Genomic DNA, 22,064 nt, shown 5'->3' on the forward strand with positions numbered 1-22,064 from the left:
TAAACTAATCATCGTAAGCTAGTAAATAAAACGGAGAAATACGTGGGGTTGGAAGATATACACATTATTACAACATTTGATCCCTCACGCAAGAGCGTGATCTGAAAGTCTGAATTAAACTAACTATTACAAAACTGGGCGAATGAACTAGGCTAAGCTAATTAACTACTTTATTATAACAATTTAACTAGCTATACCAAGTATCAGCTAATGGCTATAACAATATTAATTACAATAAGATTAATTTACAACTATGATAATTATAACACTAATGAAACAATTATTCACATTCGACAATTTGGTGCAAAACTCTATTTTTGTGCTCTGAGGTGAACCAGTGCAGACAGAGTGTCCTCCAGCTCTGTTTGTCCCTTTCTTCCTTCTCTGTCATGGGAAAGCCTCAAGAAAAGGTTGAAATTGATTCCAAAGCCATCAATGAGAAAAATGATTGCTTGATGATCTCGGATGCAATTTTGGACAAAGATCAATGAAATGCAAAGAATAAGACCACCCCTCCCTCTTGTCATGGTATGAACTCAAAGAGGGAGGTTGCAACGCTTCAAGAATTATCAAAATGCCATGAATTAGCATGTGACGACTCTTGACACAAGGAACTTGGCATAACGTCTAGCCAAGTTCAAGTAATTCCAACCATTTTCTATATATAGGTTGTTTCAAATTTTAAGCCAATTTTATGAAGTCTTGCCATTCTTTAGTCCATTTGTCTCAAAGTGATGTTAAAGTCCTCTAAACAAGAAGTAATGTCAAACGAGAGGTTCTTCTAAAGCATGAGAGAAAGACTATACCGTTGGCAATGAATCTCCGAAAAGATTAAGCCATTAAGTAAGAGTCTCTCTTACATATATTGAACAACCTCAATTAGTTGAAATCATTCTCAAGAATGAAAGAGATGGATGGTGGATTGATTGGTGAAATTAGACTTGTAGACATGGAAATGAGTAAAGAAAAGCTTGGAACAACATGCAACAAGTTATGTATGCTAACTTATGAGACAATATCTAAACTAAACAAATCATGAATCAATTTAAAAGGCTTGGATAGCCCTAAAACAACCCTTCTACATGAAAAATAGAGGCTCAAAGTTAATGAAAAGAACCTAAAAAAACTAAATAACAAAGAGAGTGAACAAAGCCAGCAAACAAGAACAAGGAGGGGTGGCTAACCCCTCTACTTTTGAAACCTCAAAACATGATATTCAGTCGCTTTTTAACTCTGAAAATCAGTGCAAGGAGCAAAGAAAATAAGTGTAAAAAAAAGGTTTGAGCTATAAGTAAAGATATAGAAAGAGTGTAAACTCTCTCTACTCTTTTGGTAGCTATTCAAACTCAATCTTAAACACTTAGAACAGATTCAAAGCCACACAAAACAGTAAGAATTAAGTAGCAAATGAAAGAAATGAAGGCAAGAGAGAAGATAACAAGCTTATACCTCTCAAGGGGTAAGCTTTTTGTTTGTGATCCAAACTTAGTCTCAACTTACTCTCAAGCTTGAATTATACTTCTCCAAGATCAACCAAGGCTCTAAGGTGATGAGACAAGGTTGTGTATGGTGTATGGAGATGACACAAGGGAGCTAGGTCAATTCAAAGGTTGCTTGAAATGGAAGGAGGAAAGAGGAGCTCTCAAGGTGTGTATAGGCTTTCTAAATTTTGTTCAACCCTCAAAACAATCACACAGCTTCATTTTTATAGAATTTGAGCTCAAAAGGTCTTAAATATCTTCAAAAATAGACAGCTAGCGGCCTCTTTCCCAAAACAGTGTTTTTCGCCACCAAGGGCCAGCCGACCATTCATAACCATGGCCAGCCATCACTGATGCACGGTCGAGCCTTGATATCCTCCCCTGTTTTTTGGTTCAAACTCAGCTTAGGGTGGAAAAAGGTCCAAAAATGAAACCCAGAGGTTCAAACAAGGTAAATGTTGAAGATTTGAGGTTATTTCGAGAGCCTGATTGAATCCGAATCGCTGTGAATTCAAAGCACACAATTCAATTTTCATCATCGATTGTATTGAACCAAGCGCCTAAGTCTTACGGCAGTAAAAAATGGGGTGTTTACAATATTGTGTCACAATTGTTGATTTTGGCATTTGGGTTGGTATTTGGGAAAGAGGAAAGTTAACCTAAAATGGTTCAAGTATTTATTTTGTATAAATAAATGAAATTGGTATTATAAATATGAAATTGGATGAATGTTAGTGTTAATGGTGGAGTTAGATATGCATTATCTCACACCTTTTGAAAATCTGAATAAACTATCTGTCTTGAGATTTAATATTTGTTTAGAAATATCTGTATTGGGCTATCGATGGAGGATTGCTATAATTGTTGTAGAATTGCATGAGGATTAGGTAAATTGAAACTAATCTCTTGTTGATTGTCATTAAATATGACTAAGTTTTAAATACATTGTATATGTATGATTGTTTGGGAGAAGAAATGGGATGTAATCCATTGTTTGGGTGGAGAAAAGGGATGTATTCCATTGTTTGGAGGAGATAGGGGATAGACTCCATTGAACTAAGTTGGCTTGTGTGTCCTAGGTGAAAGTCCTGAAATTGCGCGTATACATGGGTGCCGATCTCGTGGACAGAATTTCCATAAAATGGCAAATTAAAGTGCTTGTGTGATGATTGTGTTAATTAGGGAACCACTAAGTTGTAGTCTCCGATGGGTTGTTTGAAAGATAATGAAATTGGCTTATGAATTGAGATGAAATGATTTAGCTTGAACTGATGAGAAGAAAAGAAGGATTAAGTTATGAAATTTGGTACTTTACGATGATATAGAATATAAATGTTTTCTCACTGACATTGTAAATGCACATTTTACCTATATCTTTGTTAAGGTCCATATACTGTGTTAGACTGTTCCTACTAGGCTTTGGCTCACCCTACTTGGAGAAAACCATTTTCAGGTGTTGATGTTATGGCTCCACCAAGGCAGTAGCTTGAAAGGAGTTTGGAGCACGGGCATTACTTTTTTACTTATTTGCATAGCCAAGGGCTTAAATTGTATAGAGTTATACTCTCTTTTGTTGTAACCAAGTAATGGCTTGGAAAGTTGTAAGCCTTTAGGATATATAATTATCTGTTTAACTTTCATTCCTCTTTACCAGTTGTAACACATGCTGTAGATTTAGGATGAACTATTTATGAATGTATATCGCATGTGTCATTTTTGTATAACAACTCAGGTTAATGGAAGTTTATTATTTTGATTATGTTGTCATATGTATATTGTGTTGGGTCAAATTATTGTAATTATTTTCGGGGCGTTACAACTTCTCTTATATTCACATTTCATTTCAACATGAGAGAACTTGAAGGGCTTATGGGGCCCACTACAAGTCTCATTTTGATGATCCAAACCGTTCATTTGTAAGGCCCTCAATGTATATCGTCCATAAAAAAATTAGTTTGATCTAATAATCGTAACATTTTTATTTTATCATATTTGTCTTAAAAAATATGAATGACAAATATATTTTTGAAAATAAATCATTCATTTAGTTTTTTTGGATACAAACATGATAAAATAAAAAAGTTATGATTATTGGATCAATTTAATTTTTTTTTCATGAATGATATAATTGAGAGTCTTACAAAACAAATGATTCCGATCCTCGAAATGAGATCTTTGATAAGCCTTACGGACCTTTTAGGTTTTTGCATATTGTAATGTGAACTCGCCGTTGACCCGTGCGATGCACGGGTTAATATATATTTTTTAAAATAATATTTTATGTTTTGATGTATATATTATAAAAGAATAATATTAATTTTAATTTAAGATAAAATTGTGATTATAATTATTTATCTTAATAATCTTAATCCTATCATTCTAAAAAATGTTATTTAAATATTCATATATAATAATTTTAATTAAATTATTGATATATTTTCATAATTTCAGTCCTATTGTGCTATAAAGGTGTACACTACAAGAAAAGTGGGTTTAAAAGACGAATCTTTTTGAGACGGCACAACTTGCCGTCGCAAAAAATGTGACTTTTTGAGACGACACAACTTGTCGTCACAAAAAAATGCGACTTTTTGAAACGGCGCAACTTGCCGTCGTAAAAAAATAGAGTGTTTGCGATGGCAGAAAATGCTGTCACGAAAAAGGAGAGTATTTGCGACGGCACCAGCTGCAGTCGCAAAAAAAAAAAAGAGTTTTTTGCAACTGTAATAGGTACCGTTGCCAAAAAAAAGTAAAATATATATATAGATATTGTGGCTTTGAGACGGCTTCATCTGTATATAGTCATAAAATGGTTTAAATAAATGCAACGGTATTTTTTTGTCACAAAAAAAAAGAAAAAAAAAATGACGTCGTCTTACTCTTTTGATATAACATTTCTCTTTTCACCCATTTTTTCATCTTCTTGTCTCTCTGTCTCTGTCTCTCTTCTCTTTCTCTCTCTCACTCATCACTCTTTTTTGTCTGTCTGTCTCTCCCTCTTTCTCTCTGTGTCTCTGTCTCTCTTCTCTTTCTCTCTCTCACTCATCATTCTTCTCTGTCTGTCTGTTTGTCTGTCTGTCTGTCTCTCTCTTTCTCTCTGTGTCTCTCGTCCATCTCTCTTGTCTCTCTATCTCTTTTCTCTTTATCTCTCTCTATCTCTCTTGTCTATCTCTTTTCGCTCTTTTTCTCTCTCTTTCTTTGTCTATCATTTTTCACCCATTTTTTCATCTTCCTCTTTCTCTTCTCTTTCTCTCTATTACTCATCACTCTTCTCTCTTTGTCTGTCTGTCTGTCTATTTGTCTCTTTCTCTTTCTCTGTGTGTCTCTCACCTATCTATCTCCTCTCTCATATCTTTTCTATCTCTCTCTCTATCTCTCTCGCTCATCTCTCTTCTCTCTATATCTCTCTCGCTCATCTCTCTTCTCTTTGACTCTCTCGTTCATCTCTCTTCTTTCTCTGTTTCTTTTTTTGTCTCTCAATCTCTATCTGTTTCTCTCTTTGTCTCTCTCTCTCTCTTCTCTTTCTCTCTCTCACTCATCACTCTTCTCTATCTGTCTTTGTCTCTCTCTCTCTCTCTTTGTCTCTTGCTCATCTCTCTTCTCTCTATCTCTCTTCTTTCTCTATCTCTCGCTCATCTCTTTTCTCTCTATCTCTGTCTCTGTCTCTCTCGCTCATCTTTCTTTTCTTTCTGTCTCTCTTTTTTCGGTCTTTCGCTCGATCATCTCTTTTTGCTCTCTCTCTCTCTCTCTTTCTCTCTCTTTGTTTATCTCTCGCTCATCTCTTGTTTCTCTCTTTTTTTCTGTCTATCTGTCTGTCTGTCTCTCTCTATATCTCTTTCTTTCTTTGCCTCTCTCTCACTCATCACTCTTCTCTCTCTCTTTCTCTTTTTGTGTCTGTCTGTCTGTCTATCTCTCTCCCCCCATTGTGTTCACCTTGCTCATTCTCTCCCTCCTCTATTTACCGAGCTCTCCACTACAAGAAAATGCACTTTTAGCGACCATTTTGTCTCTCTCTCGCTCATCACTCTGTCTTTCTCTCTATCTTTCTTCTCTATCTGTCTCTCACTCATCTTTCTCTCACCACCCATCTCTTATACCACCTTCACCACTACTGCAAATGTCATTCCACTATCACCATTATTACCACTGTTGCCACTCCACCTCTACGACTACAATTACTACCACCATCGTTACCACTCCACTACCACTACCACCACTGGTACTACTACTACTACTACTACTACTACTACTACTACTACTACTACTACTACTACTACTACTACTTCTACTACTACTACCTCTTCTTCACCACTGCCACTCCATCTCCTCTACCACTGTAACGCCCTCAAAATAATAACAATAATCCCATCAAATAAGACATTCGTTGATATGTATAAGTTCCACATTCTTCCATTTATCAGAATTCCATTACATAAGTATTACATGTTAACAACAAAAGCAAAATGCCCTACGGGCTTACAGCTTTCCAAGTTAACACTTGGTTACAACAAAAGAGTACTAACTCATACACGTTAAGCCCTTGGCTTGAATTTACATGTAATACATCAAAAAGTAAAACAACAAAGGTATGTCCGCCTCTAGCCTCCCAAGCTATGTCCTTGGAGGTGGCATGCTACCAGTACCTGAAAATGATATTCCCATATAGGGTGAGCCACAGCCCAGTAGAAATATACTAAACCAACCATGAACAATGACTAAAGATTAGCAATTGATAGATGGCCAACACTGATACATTCACATAAATCACATATTTATGTCATACGACTTATGAGTCAAAATTACTTTTCATTTTCCCTTTTTCAACAAATAAGCATGTTAGCTCTATCATTATCTCAACACATATGTATAAAAACTATATCTCACATTCACAGATAAACATATAAGCTATACCTACATTCTCAACAGATATGTATAACAACAATATCCACATTCACAGATAAGCATATAAGCTATATCCACACTTCACAAAGATAAGCATATGAGCTCTATCTTCACTTCTCTAGACAAGCATATGAGCTGTATCTACGGAGTTCATCCCCTATCTTCTCCCAACACTATCCGGTTTAGAGGTACATCCCCCATCTTCCCTTAAACCGCGGAGTACATCCCCCATCTCCTCCTCTACATATAACGTATACAAACACATTGGTTCTATATACAATCACTCAATACATACAGTTAATGTATTCTAACAACCGTCAATTTCCATGACACATTCCATTGATTAGTTTCCGTTTGCCTAATCATCATGCATTGTCTACAACAATCACGACTATCCTCCACCGATAGCCCAAGCAGTTATTTCTAAACAGAAAATAAATGCACAATGGATATTTAATCAACATTTCATTCCGGTGAGTGACAATTAATTCAACTACACCCTTTACCCCTCTACATTCCCAATCTCAACAATCTCATTTCATTTCCTCAGTTCTCACAATTAATTATCCAAATTAATCAAACAATGTAATTAGGTTATTTCCATAATTAACATTTCAACCATTAGGTCTCATTTTCATCAATGATTCAACATTTATTTCATTTCTCCATGCCAAACATGCATCTAGGTTTATTATGAATAAAACCCCCAACTTTTGTAAAATTACACAAAGCCCCCGAACTTTCACAAAATTACCAAACCAACCCCAACATCTCAAAATACTAAAATTTAAAGACAAAATCCATAGAGAGGAGTAGGATATCCCTACCTCAAAGTTTGAGCCAAAAAGGAGATGAAGACTCGAAGATCAACGTGCTCCAAATCCAAACTTTTTCAGATTAAATCAAAGCTCTCAACGCCCTCTATCTTTTTAACAAAGGCCCTAGGCTAGATTCACACTCTAGGGAGATCAAATCTTAGAGAGAGTGTAAGTTTAGAGAGAGAGAGTCTCGGATCAAGGGTTTGAAAGAAAAAAAGAAGTGAAAAAGTGATGTTAAAAAACGCTACTGTCCGCTGATATAAAACACTCTCGCTCGAGCGAAGACTTTGTCGCTCGAGCGACCAGACACAGGAAAACTCTCGCTCGAGCCAAGAAGTTCTCGCTCGAGCCAAAAACTCAGAAGTGCGCTCGAGCGAAAGAATGCTCGCTCGAGCCAACAACTCAAACCCTCAGGTCTGCAACTAGAAGCACGCTCGAGCGAAGAACAACCAGGCCGCTCGAGCGAAGGAAGCTCGCTCGAGCCAAGAAATGCAACTCTTAGGTCCAGAACCAGACGCAAACGCTCGCTCGAGCGAAGCCACTCTGGCTCGACCCACTAAGCACGAACTCAACGCTCGCTCGAGCTACCAACTACTCGCTCGAGCGAAGGTCCAAAAATCTGGGCAGCAACACTAGGCTCCCAAACACAACCAACCTGTAACAAATCTGCCCAACACATCCTATAACTCAAATATGAAGTAAAGAGGATGCAAACAAGATAATAAACAACTACCAACATCCACGGACACACGTCCGGATCACTGTACAACAAGGGTAAACCCGGGATCGCTATAACCTCCCCCCCTTAAAGAATTTCGTCCCCGAAATTAAGCACAAGTTTTCAAAACAGGTTTTCCTCCATTTTAAACAATGTTACACTTTAACATTCAACAATCCGACCCATTACCGGTCGCCCCCTCCCTTTAACAAGAGGCATTTCACAATATGTAAACAACATATGAACTTTCAACATGCATTAACATTACGCATTATCTTCCCAATTTCAACAATACATTCAACACATATAGTGTCACATTCAACTTCCATATGAGGCAAGTTCCAAAACATACTTCCAATAAACCAAAACATTTTCAATGTTTCACAACTTAAGACATATATAAAAGCTCTTAAGTTCAATAATAGTTCAAAATTTAAATACAAGATTACATATCAACAAACAAGTCCGGATATTTCTCACGGACTTCCAACTCACGTTCCCAAGTGGCTTCCTCCACTCCGTGATGTTTCCACAAGACTTTAACCAAAGGAATGGTCTTGCCACGCAGGACCTGATCCCGCCTATCCAAGACCCGAACCGGCCTCTCCTCATACGAGGCATCCTCATCTACCTCTAAATCGGTCCAATCCAACACATGTGATGGATCTGGCTCATACTTCCGAAGCATACTCACATGAAACACGTCATGAACTTCGGACAACTGCGGCGGTAAGGCTAACCGATAAGCAACCTCGCCAATCCTCTCGAGGATCTCAAAAGGACCAATAAACCGAGGGGATAATTTCCCACTCTTCCCAAACCTCATCAAACCTCGCCTAGGTGATATCTTCAGAAAGACATGATCACCTACATCGAACGCCAAAGGCCTCCTCCTACGGTCAGCATAAGATTTCTGCCGACTCTGGGCTGTAACAAGCCTCCTACGGATAAGCTCAACTTTCTCCGTCGTCTCCCTAACCAACTCCGGACCCAACAAAGGTGCATCACCCACCTCGGCCCAACAAACTGGAGACCTACACGGTCGGCCATACAAGGCCTCAAACGGTGCCATACCGATACTAGACTGAAAACTGTTGTTGTAGGCAAACTCGACCAATGGCAAGTGCCTCTCCCACGTCCCACTGAAGTCCAAGACACAACCCCGAAGCATATCCTCGAGGATCTGGATAGTACGCTCGGACTGCCCGTCAGTCTGAGGATGATAAGCCGTACTAAAGGTCAACTTAGTGCCCAAGGCACTCTGCAAGCTCTGCCACAACCTAGCAGTAAAATGAGGATCTCTATCTGAGACGATCGCCACTGGGACCCCGTGCAATCTCACTATGTCCCGAATATACAAGTCGGCAAGATGATCTACCGAATCTCTCACGCGCATAGGAATGAAGTGCGCCGACTTAGTCAACCGGTCTACAACCACCCAAATAGCATCACTACCCCGCTGAGTCCTCGGAAGACCTACAACGAAGTCCATAGTGACATGCTCCCACTTCCACTCGGCAATAGGCAAGGGTTGCAACAAACCCGCTGGCCTCTGATGCTCGGCCTTCACTTGCTGGCAAGTAAGGCACTTCGATACGAAAATAGCCACATCTCTTTTCATACCCCGCCACCAAAACTGGCGACCCAAATCCTGATACATCTTAGTACCTCCCGGATGCACCGCAAGGCGCGAATGATGAAACTCTCGGAGTACCTCCTCCCGGCAAGACTCCGGTACAGACAAACGGTCTCGGTATCTCACACTCTGGTCGGGATACACTGTCAAACCCTTCTCAACTTTCCCACTGGAGATCTTCTCTCGGAGGGATTCTACCTCAAGGTCACCTCTCTGTGTTTCTAACACTCTAGTCACAAGTGTAGGCTGCGCAACAACAGAAAACAAGGCCGCAGCCTCAACAGATTCGCCCAGTAGCAAATCAAACTCGCCAAGTGCTCCCAACATCTCCCATTCCCGGATGGCTATACAAGCTACATCACTAATGGACTTCCTACTAAGGGCATCGGCCACAACATTGGCCTTTCCTGGATGATAGTGCAACTCAAAATCATAATCTTCGATGAACTCCATCCACTCCTCTGCCTCAGATTCAAGTCTCTCTGTGTAAACAGATACTTCAAACTCTTGTGATCCGAGAATACCTCGAACCTCTCACCATAAAGGTAGTGCCTCCAACTTTTCAAGGCAAAGATCACTGCTGCTAACTCTAGGTCGTGTGTGGGGTAATTCTTCTCGTGTATTTTCAACTGACGTGAGCCATAAGCTACCACTTTCCCCTCTTGCATCAACACACAACCCAAACCCTCTCGTGAGGCATCACAATAAACCGTATAACCCAACCCTCTCTCCGGAATAATCAACACCGGAGCGGTGGTCAATCTAACTTTCAGCTCTTGGAATGACTTTTCACAAGTCTCACTCCACACAAACTTGACTCCCTTCCGAGTCAGTCTAGTCAACGGTGACGCTAACCTGGAGAAATCTTTCACAAACCGACGGTAATACCCAGCCAATCCCAGAAAACTACGGATCTCAAACACACTCTTAGGTTGTGCCCAATCTTGCACTGCTTCAACCTTGGATGTATCAACAGACACTCCTTCCCCGGATACCCCGTGGCCTAAGAATTTGACTTCCCTCAACCAGAACTCACACTTCCCAAACTTGGCATACAGCCTATGGGCTCTAAGCAACTCAAGCACCACTCTCAAGTGTTCCTCGTGCTCCTCCTCAGAAGGCGAATAGATAAGAATGTCGTCCACAAAAACGACTACAAATCGATCCAAGAATTCCCGGAAGATCCGGTTCATCAAGTCCATAAAGACTGTCGGTGCATTGGTAAGCCCGAATGGCATCACCAGAAACTCGTAATGGCCATACCGCGTACGGAATGCCGTCTTCGGAATATCTTCCTCCCTGACCCTCAATTGGTGGTAACCCGATCTCAAGTCTATCTTAGAGAAACAACGTGAACCCTTCAACTGGTCAAACAAATCATCTATACGGGGCATAGGGTACTTATTCTTAACCGTAGCCCGATTCAACTTCCGGTAGTCGATACACAATCTCAAGGCACTATCTTTCTTTTTAACAAAGAGGGCCGGTGCTCCCCACGGTGAAACACTAGGGCGAACAAAGCCCTTATCGAGCAATTCCTGGAGCTGAACTTTCAACTCAACCAACTCTGCTGGAGCAAAACGGTAAGGTGCCATAGAAATCGGCGCCGTGCCGGGCACTAAATCAATAGAGAACTCTATCTCTCGGTGAGGTGGCAAACTAACAAGATCTTCGGGAAAGACATCCGAATACTCACAAACCACCCTCGGTAATACAATCTGGGTCTCACCACACTCACTACTCTCAAAGCTAGTAAGTAGACCACTAAGCTCACTTCGCCCTCGCGAATCATACCCTGGTGGCAACACACAACCAACCCGGTCTCCCAAGAAATGGAACCACTCCTCGCTCAAGGTACATAACGTAACCCTCTGGCGGTAGCAATCGATAACAGCCCGGTATGACGATAGCCAGTCCATACCCAAAATAACATCAAAACCCTTCATGGGCATGACAACAAACGGAAAAGGAAGCCTATAGTCGGCGACCTCTATATCACAACCTCTAACACCCTGTTTCAGGATTAACTCACCACCCAAAGGCGATACCACACAAATAGGAGATGCTAACTGTGCTAACTCCAATTCCAAAACAGATGCAAATGCAGCAGATACAAAAGAATGAGATGCACCTGTGTCTATCAACACATTAGCAACCGAGTTGCAAAACAGAAAAGTACCTCTCACTACCGATGGAGCCGGTACTAAATCCGGTGCGGTAACAGCATACACGCGCCCCGTAGGCCCCTGGCCTACCTGCTCACCTCTCGGAGCAAAAGACTGCTGCACAGACTGGGATGACGAAGCTCCCGGATTGGCCCTCGAGGCCTGCACAGACTGAGCTGGCTGAAAACCCTGCGTCTGCCTAGAACCAGACGCTCCCGAAGTGGCACTCAACTGCGGGCAAAACCTCTTCAGGTGCCCAGGCTGTCCACACTGATAACAAGACAAGGGCTGCCCCCTGCCCAAACTCTGACTCTGCGGTCTAGCTGAAGAAGAAGCAGCTCTCTGACCCCCACCCTTCTGCGGGCAAACCGAAACCTTGTGACCCAGCTGGCCACACTTGTAACAAGCAAACTCCCCCTGATTACCTCTCCCCGAGCCTGCACTAGGCACTGGAAAGGTTGATCTAGAAACTACTCCCTGAGACTGCTGAGGGTTATAACCCCTCTGTCTCCTGCCATCACTCGGACCATCCTGGCTCCTCTTGGAGCCCCTCTGTTCTTCCTCCTCTTCCTGCATCATAATTTCCATATGAGCAGCGGCATCTACCAGGTGTCTATACTCTCGGATATAAGACCCACCAACTCTCAACTTGAGGCCCCGCCTCAACTTCCGCTCAAACTCATAGCAGCGACGTTCCTCAGACGCCACCAGTTCAGGTGCAAACCTGGACAGACTGGTAAAAGTAGCCTCAAACTCTGCCACTGACAAGCCCTGCTGTTTAAGCCGGCCAAACTGGTCCCTCAGCTTCTCCCTAGCTGCTGCAGACAAAAACCTCTCCTGAAAAACATTCACAAACGCCTCCCAAGTACCACCAACACGAGCCTTCTCGTACTTCCACCATTGACCCGCATCTCCCTTCAGTTGGAAGGATGCCAAGGTCACTTTCAGTGCTCCGTCCTCGATGCCAGGCATCTCGAACGTCTTACTCATTTGTTCTAGCCACTCATCAGCCTTCAGTGGTTCCTTCGGATCCCCAATAAACTCATCCGGATTAGACCGGAAAAACTCCCTCTTCAAGAAAGAAGGCCCTGCCTCAGCTACCTGATTCCCAGCTCTAAGAATACCCAAAGCTCCTGCTATCTCTCTGGCCAAGGCACCCATAGCCTGCTGACCCACTGGCTCGGCCACATTGGCCTGGCCAACTCCCTCCTGCACTGCCGGAATCTCACCCGGTAACGGTACTTCCTGCCTCGCAGGTCTACCACGCCTAGCACCTCTTCCTCGTCCTGACATCCTAATAAAGGTAACACAGAACATTAGCACATTCACAAATGTGCCGAAACTAAACACTCACGTCCTAATGCATGGACAACTGTAATTCACTCCACATAAGCACATAAACACATAAGCACTTACGAATTTCATTTCCGGATAATGATAGTCCCGAGGCGTTACTAGAGTTTCGGTTAGAAACAACATTAATCAAGTGCTTTTCCAACAAGACTCCCAGAAACCCAAGGATCCAATCAACATCCTAGAAACTAAATCCCATACCCACATAGTCACATAAGCATGTTATCAATTAAACACGTAGCATAGGATGCTACATCTAAGTCTCTATCAAGCGAGACAAACCCATTGTGATACTAATCACTTCCCACGTACCCAAAGTATTCGAACCCGGTACGCTCTGATACCAAGTTGTAACGCCCTCAAAATAATAACAATAATCCCATCAAATAAGACATTCGTTGATATGTATAAGTTCCACATTCTTCCATTTATCAGAATTCCATTACATAAGTATTACATGTTAACAACAAAAGCAAAATGCCCTACGGGCTTACAGCTTTCCAAGTTAACACTTGGTTACAACAAAAGAGTACTAACTCATACACGTTAAGCCCTTGGCTTGAATTTACATGTAATACATCAAAAAGTAAAACAACAAAGGTATGTCCGCCTCTAGCCTCCCAAGCTATGTCCTTGGAGGTGGCATGCTCCAGTACCTGAAAATGATATTCCCATATAGGGTGAGCCACAGCCCAGTAGAAATATACTAAACCAACCATGAACAATGACTAAAGATTAGTAATTGATAGATGGCCAACACTGATACATTCACATAAATCACATATTTATGTCATACGACTTATGAGTCCAAATTACTTTTCATTTTCCCTTTTTCAACAAATAAGCATGTTAGCTCTATCATTATCTCAACAGATATGTATAAAAACTATATCTCACATTCACAGATAAGCATATAAGCTATACCCACATTCTCAACAGATATGTATAACAACAATATCCACATTCACAGATAAGCATATAAGCTATATCCACACTTCACAAAGATAAGCATATGAGCTCTATCTTCACTTCTCTAGACAAGCATATGAGCTGTATCTACGGAGTTCATCCCCTATCTTCTCCCAACACTATCCGGTTTAGAGGTACATCCCCCATCTTCCCTTAAACCGCGGAGTACATCCCCCATCTCCTCCTCTACATATAACGTATACAAACACATTGGTTCTATATACAATCACTCAATACATACAGTTAATGTATTCTAACAACCGTCAATTTCCATGACACATTCCATTGATTAGTTTCCGTTTGCCTAATCATCATGCATTGTCTACAACAATCACGACTATCCTCCACCGATAGCCCAAGCAGTTATTTCTAAACAGAAAATAAATGCACAATGGATATTTAATCAACATTTCATTCCGGTGAGTGACAATTAATTCAACTACACCCTTTACCCCTCTACATTCCCAATCTCAACAATCTCATTTCATTTCCTCAGTTCTCACAATTAATTATCCAAATTAATCAAACAATGTAATTAGGTTATTTCCATAATTAACATTTCAACCCTTAGGTCTCATTTTCATCAATGATTCAACATTTATTTCATTTCTCCATGCCAAACATGCATCTAGGTTTATTATGAATAAAACCCCCAACTTTTGTAAAATTACACAAAGCCCCCGAACTTTCACAAAATTACCAAACCAACCCCAACATCTCAAAATACTAAAATTTAAAGACAAAATCCATAGAGAGGAGTAGGATATCCCTACCTCAAAGTTTGAGCCAAAAAGGAGATGAAGACTCGAAGATCAACGTGCTCCAAATCCAAACTTTTTCAGATTAAATCAAAGCTCTCAACGCCCTCTATCTTTTTAACAAAGGCCCTAGGCTAGATTCACACTCTAGGGAGATCAAATCTTAGAGAGAGTGTAAGTTTAGAGAGAGAGAGTCTCGGATCAAGGGTTTGAAAGAAAAAAAGAAGTGAAAAAGTGATGTTAAAAAACGCTACTGTCCGCTGATATAAAACACTCTCGCTCGAGCGAAGACTTTGTCGCTCGAGCGACCAGACACAGGAAAACTCTCGCTCGAGCCAAGAAGTTCTCGCTCGAGCCAAAAACTCAGAAGTGCGCTCGAGCGAAAGAATGCTCGCTCGAGCCAACAACTCAAACCCTCAGGTCTGCAACTAGAAGCACGCTCGAGCGAAGAACAACCAGGCCGCTCGAGCGAAGGAAGCTCGCTCGAGCCAAGAAATGCAACTCTCAGGTCCAGAACCAGACGCAAATGCTCGCTCGAGCGAAGCCACTCTGGCTCGACCCACTAAGCACGAACTCAACGCTCGCTCGAGCTACCAACTACTCGCTCGAGCGAAGGTCCAAAAATCTGGGCAGCAACACTAGGCTCCCAAACACAACCAACCTGTAACAAACCTGCCCAACACATCCTATAACTCAAATATGAAGTAAAGAGGATGCAAACAAGATAATAAACAACTACCAACATCCACGGACACACGTCCGGATCACTGTACAACGAGGGTAAACCCGGGATCGCTATAACCACTACCATAACTTCACCACTAATCTCCTTCGCCGCCGCCGCCACCACCACCACCACCACCACCACCATCACCTCTTATCCACCACCTTCACCACTATTGCCGCTCCCTTTCCTCTACCACAAAAGAATTAGCTCCTGATTTTTAGTAACAAAAAAAAATGGGTCACAAAAAATATTTTTCATTGACCATACAAAATTAACTTTATTTGAATGAAAAATATTTTTCATTAAAATATTACCCCTACTTCTACCAAATAAAAAAAAATCATTAAAATAAAAATAAAACAAATTTCCCCCATTTTTTCACTGACTCACCCGACCGCCCAAACTTAATTTCTCCCCTTTTTTTCCCTCTGCCTTTCCCCCCTCTTTTTTTTTTTTTTCATTTCCTTTCAGGTTTGTAGAGCCCTAATTTCACAACACTTTTTCAAAACAGTGAGCAAACCTTAATTTGAGAGAGAGAAGATAGAGGGTTTGAAGAGAGACTGGAGTTGAAGGGGAAGGGTTTCTATAGGCGGCGAGACTGGTTCAGCAGCGGCGAGACTAGTTCGGCGGCGAGACAGTACGCTTCTTTTGACTCTTCTTTCGACTCTCTCATTCCAGTAAGTTCCTCTATCGACTGGGTTGAAATGGTTCCTCCATATCTCTATGTGACTGTGTATCCTTGGAACAACAATGATGTAGTTTTATAATCCGAACAGATCTTTAACCCTAGGGCCAGTTGGTTCGTCTCCACTATGGCCAGAGACAAACCCATCTTCCCTGCGCTTTCATTCTTTTCTTTTTTTATTTTTATTTTTTTGAACAGCCTTGCACTCTCATTCATGTCTCTCTAACTCAATGCAAATGATCTCAGATCCAAAACACTTAAATCCTCTTCTAATTAGTCAAATTGAAGAGCGGACTGGCCATAGGGTTTCAATTTATGAATAATCAAGCTTTGTGGGCTATATTTGGAAGATACTTTCAATTGATTTTCGCTTAGTACTGTAACTTGTTATTTTGCCCTAATCAGTTGAAAGTTATGAGTATAAATGAGGATGACTATTGAATTGTGCTTCAACTCTGTGACTCTGCAGTTGATAGATGGTTATTTATCTAAGATGACTTGAATACATATAGGGTTTATTTATAATTTAAAAGTGAGTTTATAATTTAACAGGGTTTCCAGAGCTTATTTTCTATAAAATTGTAGTCTATTGATGCTTTTGGTTAATTAGTGATAGAATTGCTTGGACTTCTTTTGATCTATAAATTCTTATTGTTTGATCTGATCTGGGAATATAACTTATGCTAATTGATAGGAATACCAAATCATTCTGACTTACCAAGTGGAAGTTAACATAAACTCACAACAAAAGCTTCATGGCAGCAACCTCCTAAATTTACTCACTTTGCATGTGTGTAAATTGCCCTAATTAACCTTGAGACCACTCATTCCATCGGAGGAATTGACCCCCCAGTAGCCAAATTTTGTTGCTCCAGCTACAAATAGAAAAAAGGGAAACTATGTTCTTGTTCTAGTTAATGTTTTGTCGAGTTTGTTAGAAGAAGAATGGTAAAAATTTAGATGGGGTATATATATAATTTTAGAGGGAAAAAAGAAAAAATAAAAAAATTTAAAAATCTTAGGATAAAAAGTAAATATTTAAAAGTTGAGGGATACGTGCATCTCATGGTTACATAGTGGCTTCGCCACTCATCTTAACCCTACAGGCGAAGAGGTTGTTTCAATAAATGTAGAAGAGACTAAAGTTCCAAAACATGTTTCAAGACAAAGGCTTTAATGTACTTACCCTGAATAAAGTTTCAAGCTTGTTTTTCACAAGCAAATACTCTTGTTTCACAAGTTGTAGACATCTCCAACACCTAGTAAAAAAATTGAAAGTTTCCAAGCCTTAGGCCCTTTTTAAGTACTTTTCCAATTCCAATTTTTAGATTGATTTAAACATGATAAATTTTGAAAAACAAGAACCCTAACAAAATCTTCAATATTGAGTTGAGTAAAAGAAAAAGAGAAGAATAATAACAACACTTACACTTCGATGTTTTGTTCCTCACAAAAATTGTGAAAGGAAATGCAGGCATTTTTAACCCTCTGTGCACCTATGCTGTTGCACAAATCATATTATTCTCATAACAAAACAAAATGAAGTAAAAGAACATCAACAAAACACAAATCTTTTTCCTCATTTTTTCACTGCAGTGCTTCTTAATGCAGCTTATTAGGGTTGGTTATGGTTTTTTTTTTTTTTTTTTTTTTTTTTTTTTTTTTTCTTTTAGGTGCTCTGAGTGTTTTAGAAAGTTAACGTCACTACTTTTAATAATGTTAGAGAATTTAGTAAGAGAAATAACATACAAACTGTACAAATTTTTATATGAAATGATTCATTTCAAATCAAAACAGCTATCATTATCCTCATAAATTGAAAATTGCCATTGATACAACATTCCAGAAGTATATTCTGTACAAACTATTTGCTTGTAAATATTTTTTTCTTTTAATAATGTTAGGGAAGAATGATATGTTTTGAGCTTACCTAAACAGATTGCAAATGCCTAAAAGAAGTTCTTTGATTGAACTCATGTACTCAATAGTGTTTTGTGTATATATATATGTATGTACCTGGAACTGTTGCCCTTGAACTGGTGAACATGGGTATCAACCTTTTCGAAGTCTACACACTTCTGTTCTCTATACAAAATAGGTAGAGAGAGGGTAATCCCAAGAACATTGGAACAAGTCTTAGGAGAGAGGAGCGATATTTTGTGTAACAGATATAACATGGTGTACCCAACTCTCTCACAAAGAGATGGAATCCATGTTCCTTGATATATTTGAAGAGCATAGATCATCTGTCTCATATCCATCATATATTATCATGTTATCGAAATCACTGACTAAAATAGTATAAAACAGACAATGATATAGAGAAAAGTATGAGACAGATAATGATAGAGAGTCATGTAGAGACATTTTTATGTGACAATTTAAAACTTTAAATTTTAAACTTTCATAATGTGTTACAGCATCATGTATTGAAATGAAGATTTTCATTTCAGTGTTGTAATGTAGAGGATCATAATCGGTGAAAGAATTGGATCTCAGGTCCCATTTCTTTAGAAGGGGGGGTTAGGGTCCTCACAGAACTCTGGTGAGATCATTGAGAAGCCTTTCAGAATCTTCAAAGAAGAGCGAGACAACTTCAACCACAAAATCAGGGTTACTCTCATCTTGTAGTTGTTGGAGAGACTTGTGGGAGAAGACGGGACTCTAATCGGGTTCCCGGTTTGGGAGTTAGAGCCGGATTTCTGTTTAGCTAAAATTATTTACTTAATTATCTTTGTAGTTATGTAATAGTTAATTTTTATTTTTGATTTGCAATTAAAATATTAACACATAATTATATTGTCATTAATTATTTTTATTTTTTGTTTATAGATATTTCCCGTGTAGCAGTTTGCTTCTTGTGGAATACAGGCGGGAGTTAGATTGCGACTAACTTTTGTTTTTGTTACCTACGGAAGAATCATGAGGAAAACTTTTGTTTTTGATTTATGTTATTTTGATTTGTGAACAACATTATGTATTTAAACATTGTATATGTATTATGCAACATTATGTAGTGGGATAATTTTGTTGATATGTTGTTATGAATGGAATAATATTTTTATTATGGATAAATAGTTATTTTTATACTGGAATTTTTATATTATTATATAATTATTGGTTTCTTTTTTAGTTATTTTTCATTTAATACAGGTAATTTTCATATTTTTAATATTTTTATTGTTGTTTTTTTTTTTTAATACGGCACCACACTCGTCTAAAAAAAACATAACAACCAGATTTTTTTTGGCGACATCATCATTGCCGTCGCAAAAGATATTGATAATAGTTGGGAAAAAACCTTTTGCAACAGTCTTGTTTGCCGTCGCAAATAATATTTTAGCAATGGCGTGTCTGTGCTGTCTCAATAAGTTTTAATGACGGCAAATAACGCAGTCGCAAATAATACTTTTAGCGACAACATTTTTTACCGTCGCAAATAACACTTTTAGCGACGGCAACACAGTGCCGTCTCAAAAAATCTCAAGAGTTTTACATATTAATGGCAACGGCAGAATTTTGTGGCAAAAAGGTAACTTTGCCGTCGCAAAAAAAAGGCGACAACATCAGGCCGTCGCTAAAACCTTTTAGCAATGCCCTTTGTTGCGACCCCCCACTTGCCGTCGCTAAAAGTGATCTGCCGTCGTAAAAAACCTTTTGATACGGCATTTTGAGTATTTGCGACGGCAAAAATGCCGTTGCAAAAAGTCAATTTTTTTGTAGTGGTAGTTATTATATAATAATTTTATATGATGTATTTTAAATTATAAGATAGTAAAATAAACACCTATTTTGATATTAAAAATAATAGTTAAATTGAAATGAGAATTAGTAAGATAAAACTAAAAGTGATTACTTAATTTATTTAAAAATTAAATATAAATATTTGTGGTTGGATTAAGAAGAAAATAAATAGATTAATTATGTAGAGTATTAATTTTTTTTTAAATACATTCTTTTTGAATTATTCATACGTATTGTATATAAGTATATAAAATTTAAATTAAATATATTTGGTAATAAAGAATTTCATGTTAAATAAAAAAACTCAATATAAATTAATATTAAGATATTAATAAGATAGACGGAAAAAAATATATAACTTTAATATTTAATAGAAAAAAATTAAACATAAAGGTGAAATCAAAGTCGAAGAAACAGAGAGATAGAGCAAGCATTCAGAATGAGTAGGAGATGCTTTATTCTTTTATCAAACAATCGGAATAATGTTGTTATCATCACTATGCTCACTCCAATCTTCAATTCATCTTGTTAAAAAAAAAATTAAAAAAAAACCTTCATTTCATCTCTATAATTAAATACTCCAAAAATACGTAATTACAAAAAAAGAAAAAAAAGTAAACTGGCAAAACCATAAGAAATATTGATGACACTTGAACAACTTACCATCCAACAATTGAAGAAGTAATCCGTGTAGGAAATTCAAATTTCAAAGTGAGAGGGTAATTTGTGTGAAGCTTGGGCCGAGCTAAGACCGATTAGAAGGTGGGCTGAGCTTTGGGTTCAGGTGAATGGGCTTCACAACTGGACCATGTTAGCTCGGTCAGAAATGTCCGTAATTAGCTCGGTCTAAGTATTCTGAACCGAGGTATGGATTTCGAGTAGCACGGTCCCATGTTTTCTGAGTTCCAAGCTGGGCATAGGTACTTTGGACCGAGCTGCCTAAACAAGTGAGCCTGGTGGTTAGCCGAGGTGTTGGTGAGGAAGGGGGCCGGGCTTGGTCTAGCTCGGCCGAATGCCATTTACATCATTGCTTAATTGATGTGCATGATCGAGGTAATCTAGCTCGGTTAGGTTGCAACAGCTTGAATAAAGGAGGTAACCATCTTACATGGTTGGTGGAAAACAGAGTGTTATTATGATAAACATTATTCATTGAGTTTGAGACTCCTAGAAGGGCTCTGCTAAGGAGAGTAAAGTCCTACTAGGATTGTACAAGCCATCTCACTTGGTTAGTAGTGAGTAGGGTGTGTGATTCCTAGAAGGATTCTTATAAGAAGAGTTGGAATCCGACTAGGATTGTGCCAGACAGAATCTATAAAGGCTCGTAGCAGGACCTATGTACAGGTATCACAATCTTTACTCTCTAAAACACAGAGCTTTTTGTCTATTGTCTATTGGCTGACTTAGGCATTGGAGAGGTATCCGGCACACACCTGCCGGCTAGCTCACGTTTGTGTTTTCAGGAAGTAAAGCGACAACGTTTGGAAGAAGTGCAAACTTGATCAACAGGATTATATGAGAAGATTATTTCATCCTCGTACACAAAGGTTAGTATTGTTGCTGTGTGAGTCATGATTGCATAGAATAATATAAGGAAAATTTTGTACAATTAAAATATAATCTATATAGGATTTATAGATTTGTAACACAATCAAAGTATAATCTATATAGGATTTATAGATTTGTAACACAATTAAAGTATAATCTATATAGGATTTATAGATATGTAATTTTTTTTTTGAATTGAGGATTTGTAATTAGATTTCATGTAAAATTCAAACAGCAAATAAAGTCTATATAAAATTGATAAAGTTAGCGTAATCGAAATTGGATTAGTGGGTTTATTCAGATGCTGATGTGTCTTTTTAAAAAAAAAAGTAAGATCTTAAAATGTGTCATCTAAATAAAGAACAAACACTACTTTTAATTATATATATATATATATATATGATATGAGAAAGGTGCAATCCAAAAAAATATAATGGTGGTAAGCATGACAGTTTGGGCTCTTTAGCAGTTTAAGTCTAAGGTGAACTCAAAAAGTGGTATTTATCTATTTGGGAATGGATAAATAAGACAATTTTAATAAGCCAAACATTAGATTATTT

The 22,064-nt window shown here is 38.8% G+C and overlaps 1 protein-coding gene across 1 annotated transcript; it reads right to left on the reverse strand.

Moving 5' to 3' along the window:
• Window positions 1-15,977: 15,977 nt before the first annotated feature.
• On the reverse strand, window positions 15,978-19,881 carry LOC114282694 (histidine-containing phosphotransfer protein 1-like). Its single transcript, XM_082885556.1, has 6 exons — window positions 19,867-19,881; window positions 18,749-18,876; window positions 18,229-18,297; window positions 17,642-17,713; window positions 17,399-17,471; window positions 15,978-17,087 (listed from the first exon to the last, which is right to left on the reverse strand). The coding sequence occupies exons 1-6, from the start codon at window positions 19,879-19,881 to the stop codon at window positions 17,037-17,039; spliced, it is 408 nt and encodes a 135-aa protein (XP_082741682.1). The 3' UTR covers window positions 15,978-17,036.
• Window positions 19,882-22,064: the final 2,183 nt, after the last annotated feature.

The sequence above is a fragment of the Camellia sinensis genome, chromosome 8, assembly GCF_055761805.1.
Source record: "Camellia sinensis isolate YWXY chromosome 8, ASM5576180v1, whole genome shotgun sequence".
In the NCBI taxonomy this organism is placed as follows: Eukaryota; Viridiplantae; Streptophyta; class Magnoliopsida; order Ericales; family Theaceae; genus Camellia; species Camellia sinensis.

Bases quoted from the DNA above. Each gene is read 5' to 3' on its own strand.
- LOC114282694 (XM_082885556.1), bottom strand. The intron at 17,714-18,228 runs GTACATACATAT...TTTGTGCAACAG, and splicing joins TTCAAGGGCAACAGTTCCAG to CATAGGTGCACAGAGGGTTA. The intron at 17,472-17,641 runs GTAAGTGTTGTT...TTTTTTTACTAG, and splicing joins GAGGAACAAAACATCGAAGT to GTGTTGGAGATGTCTACAAC.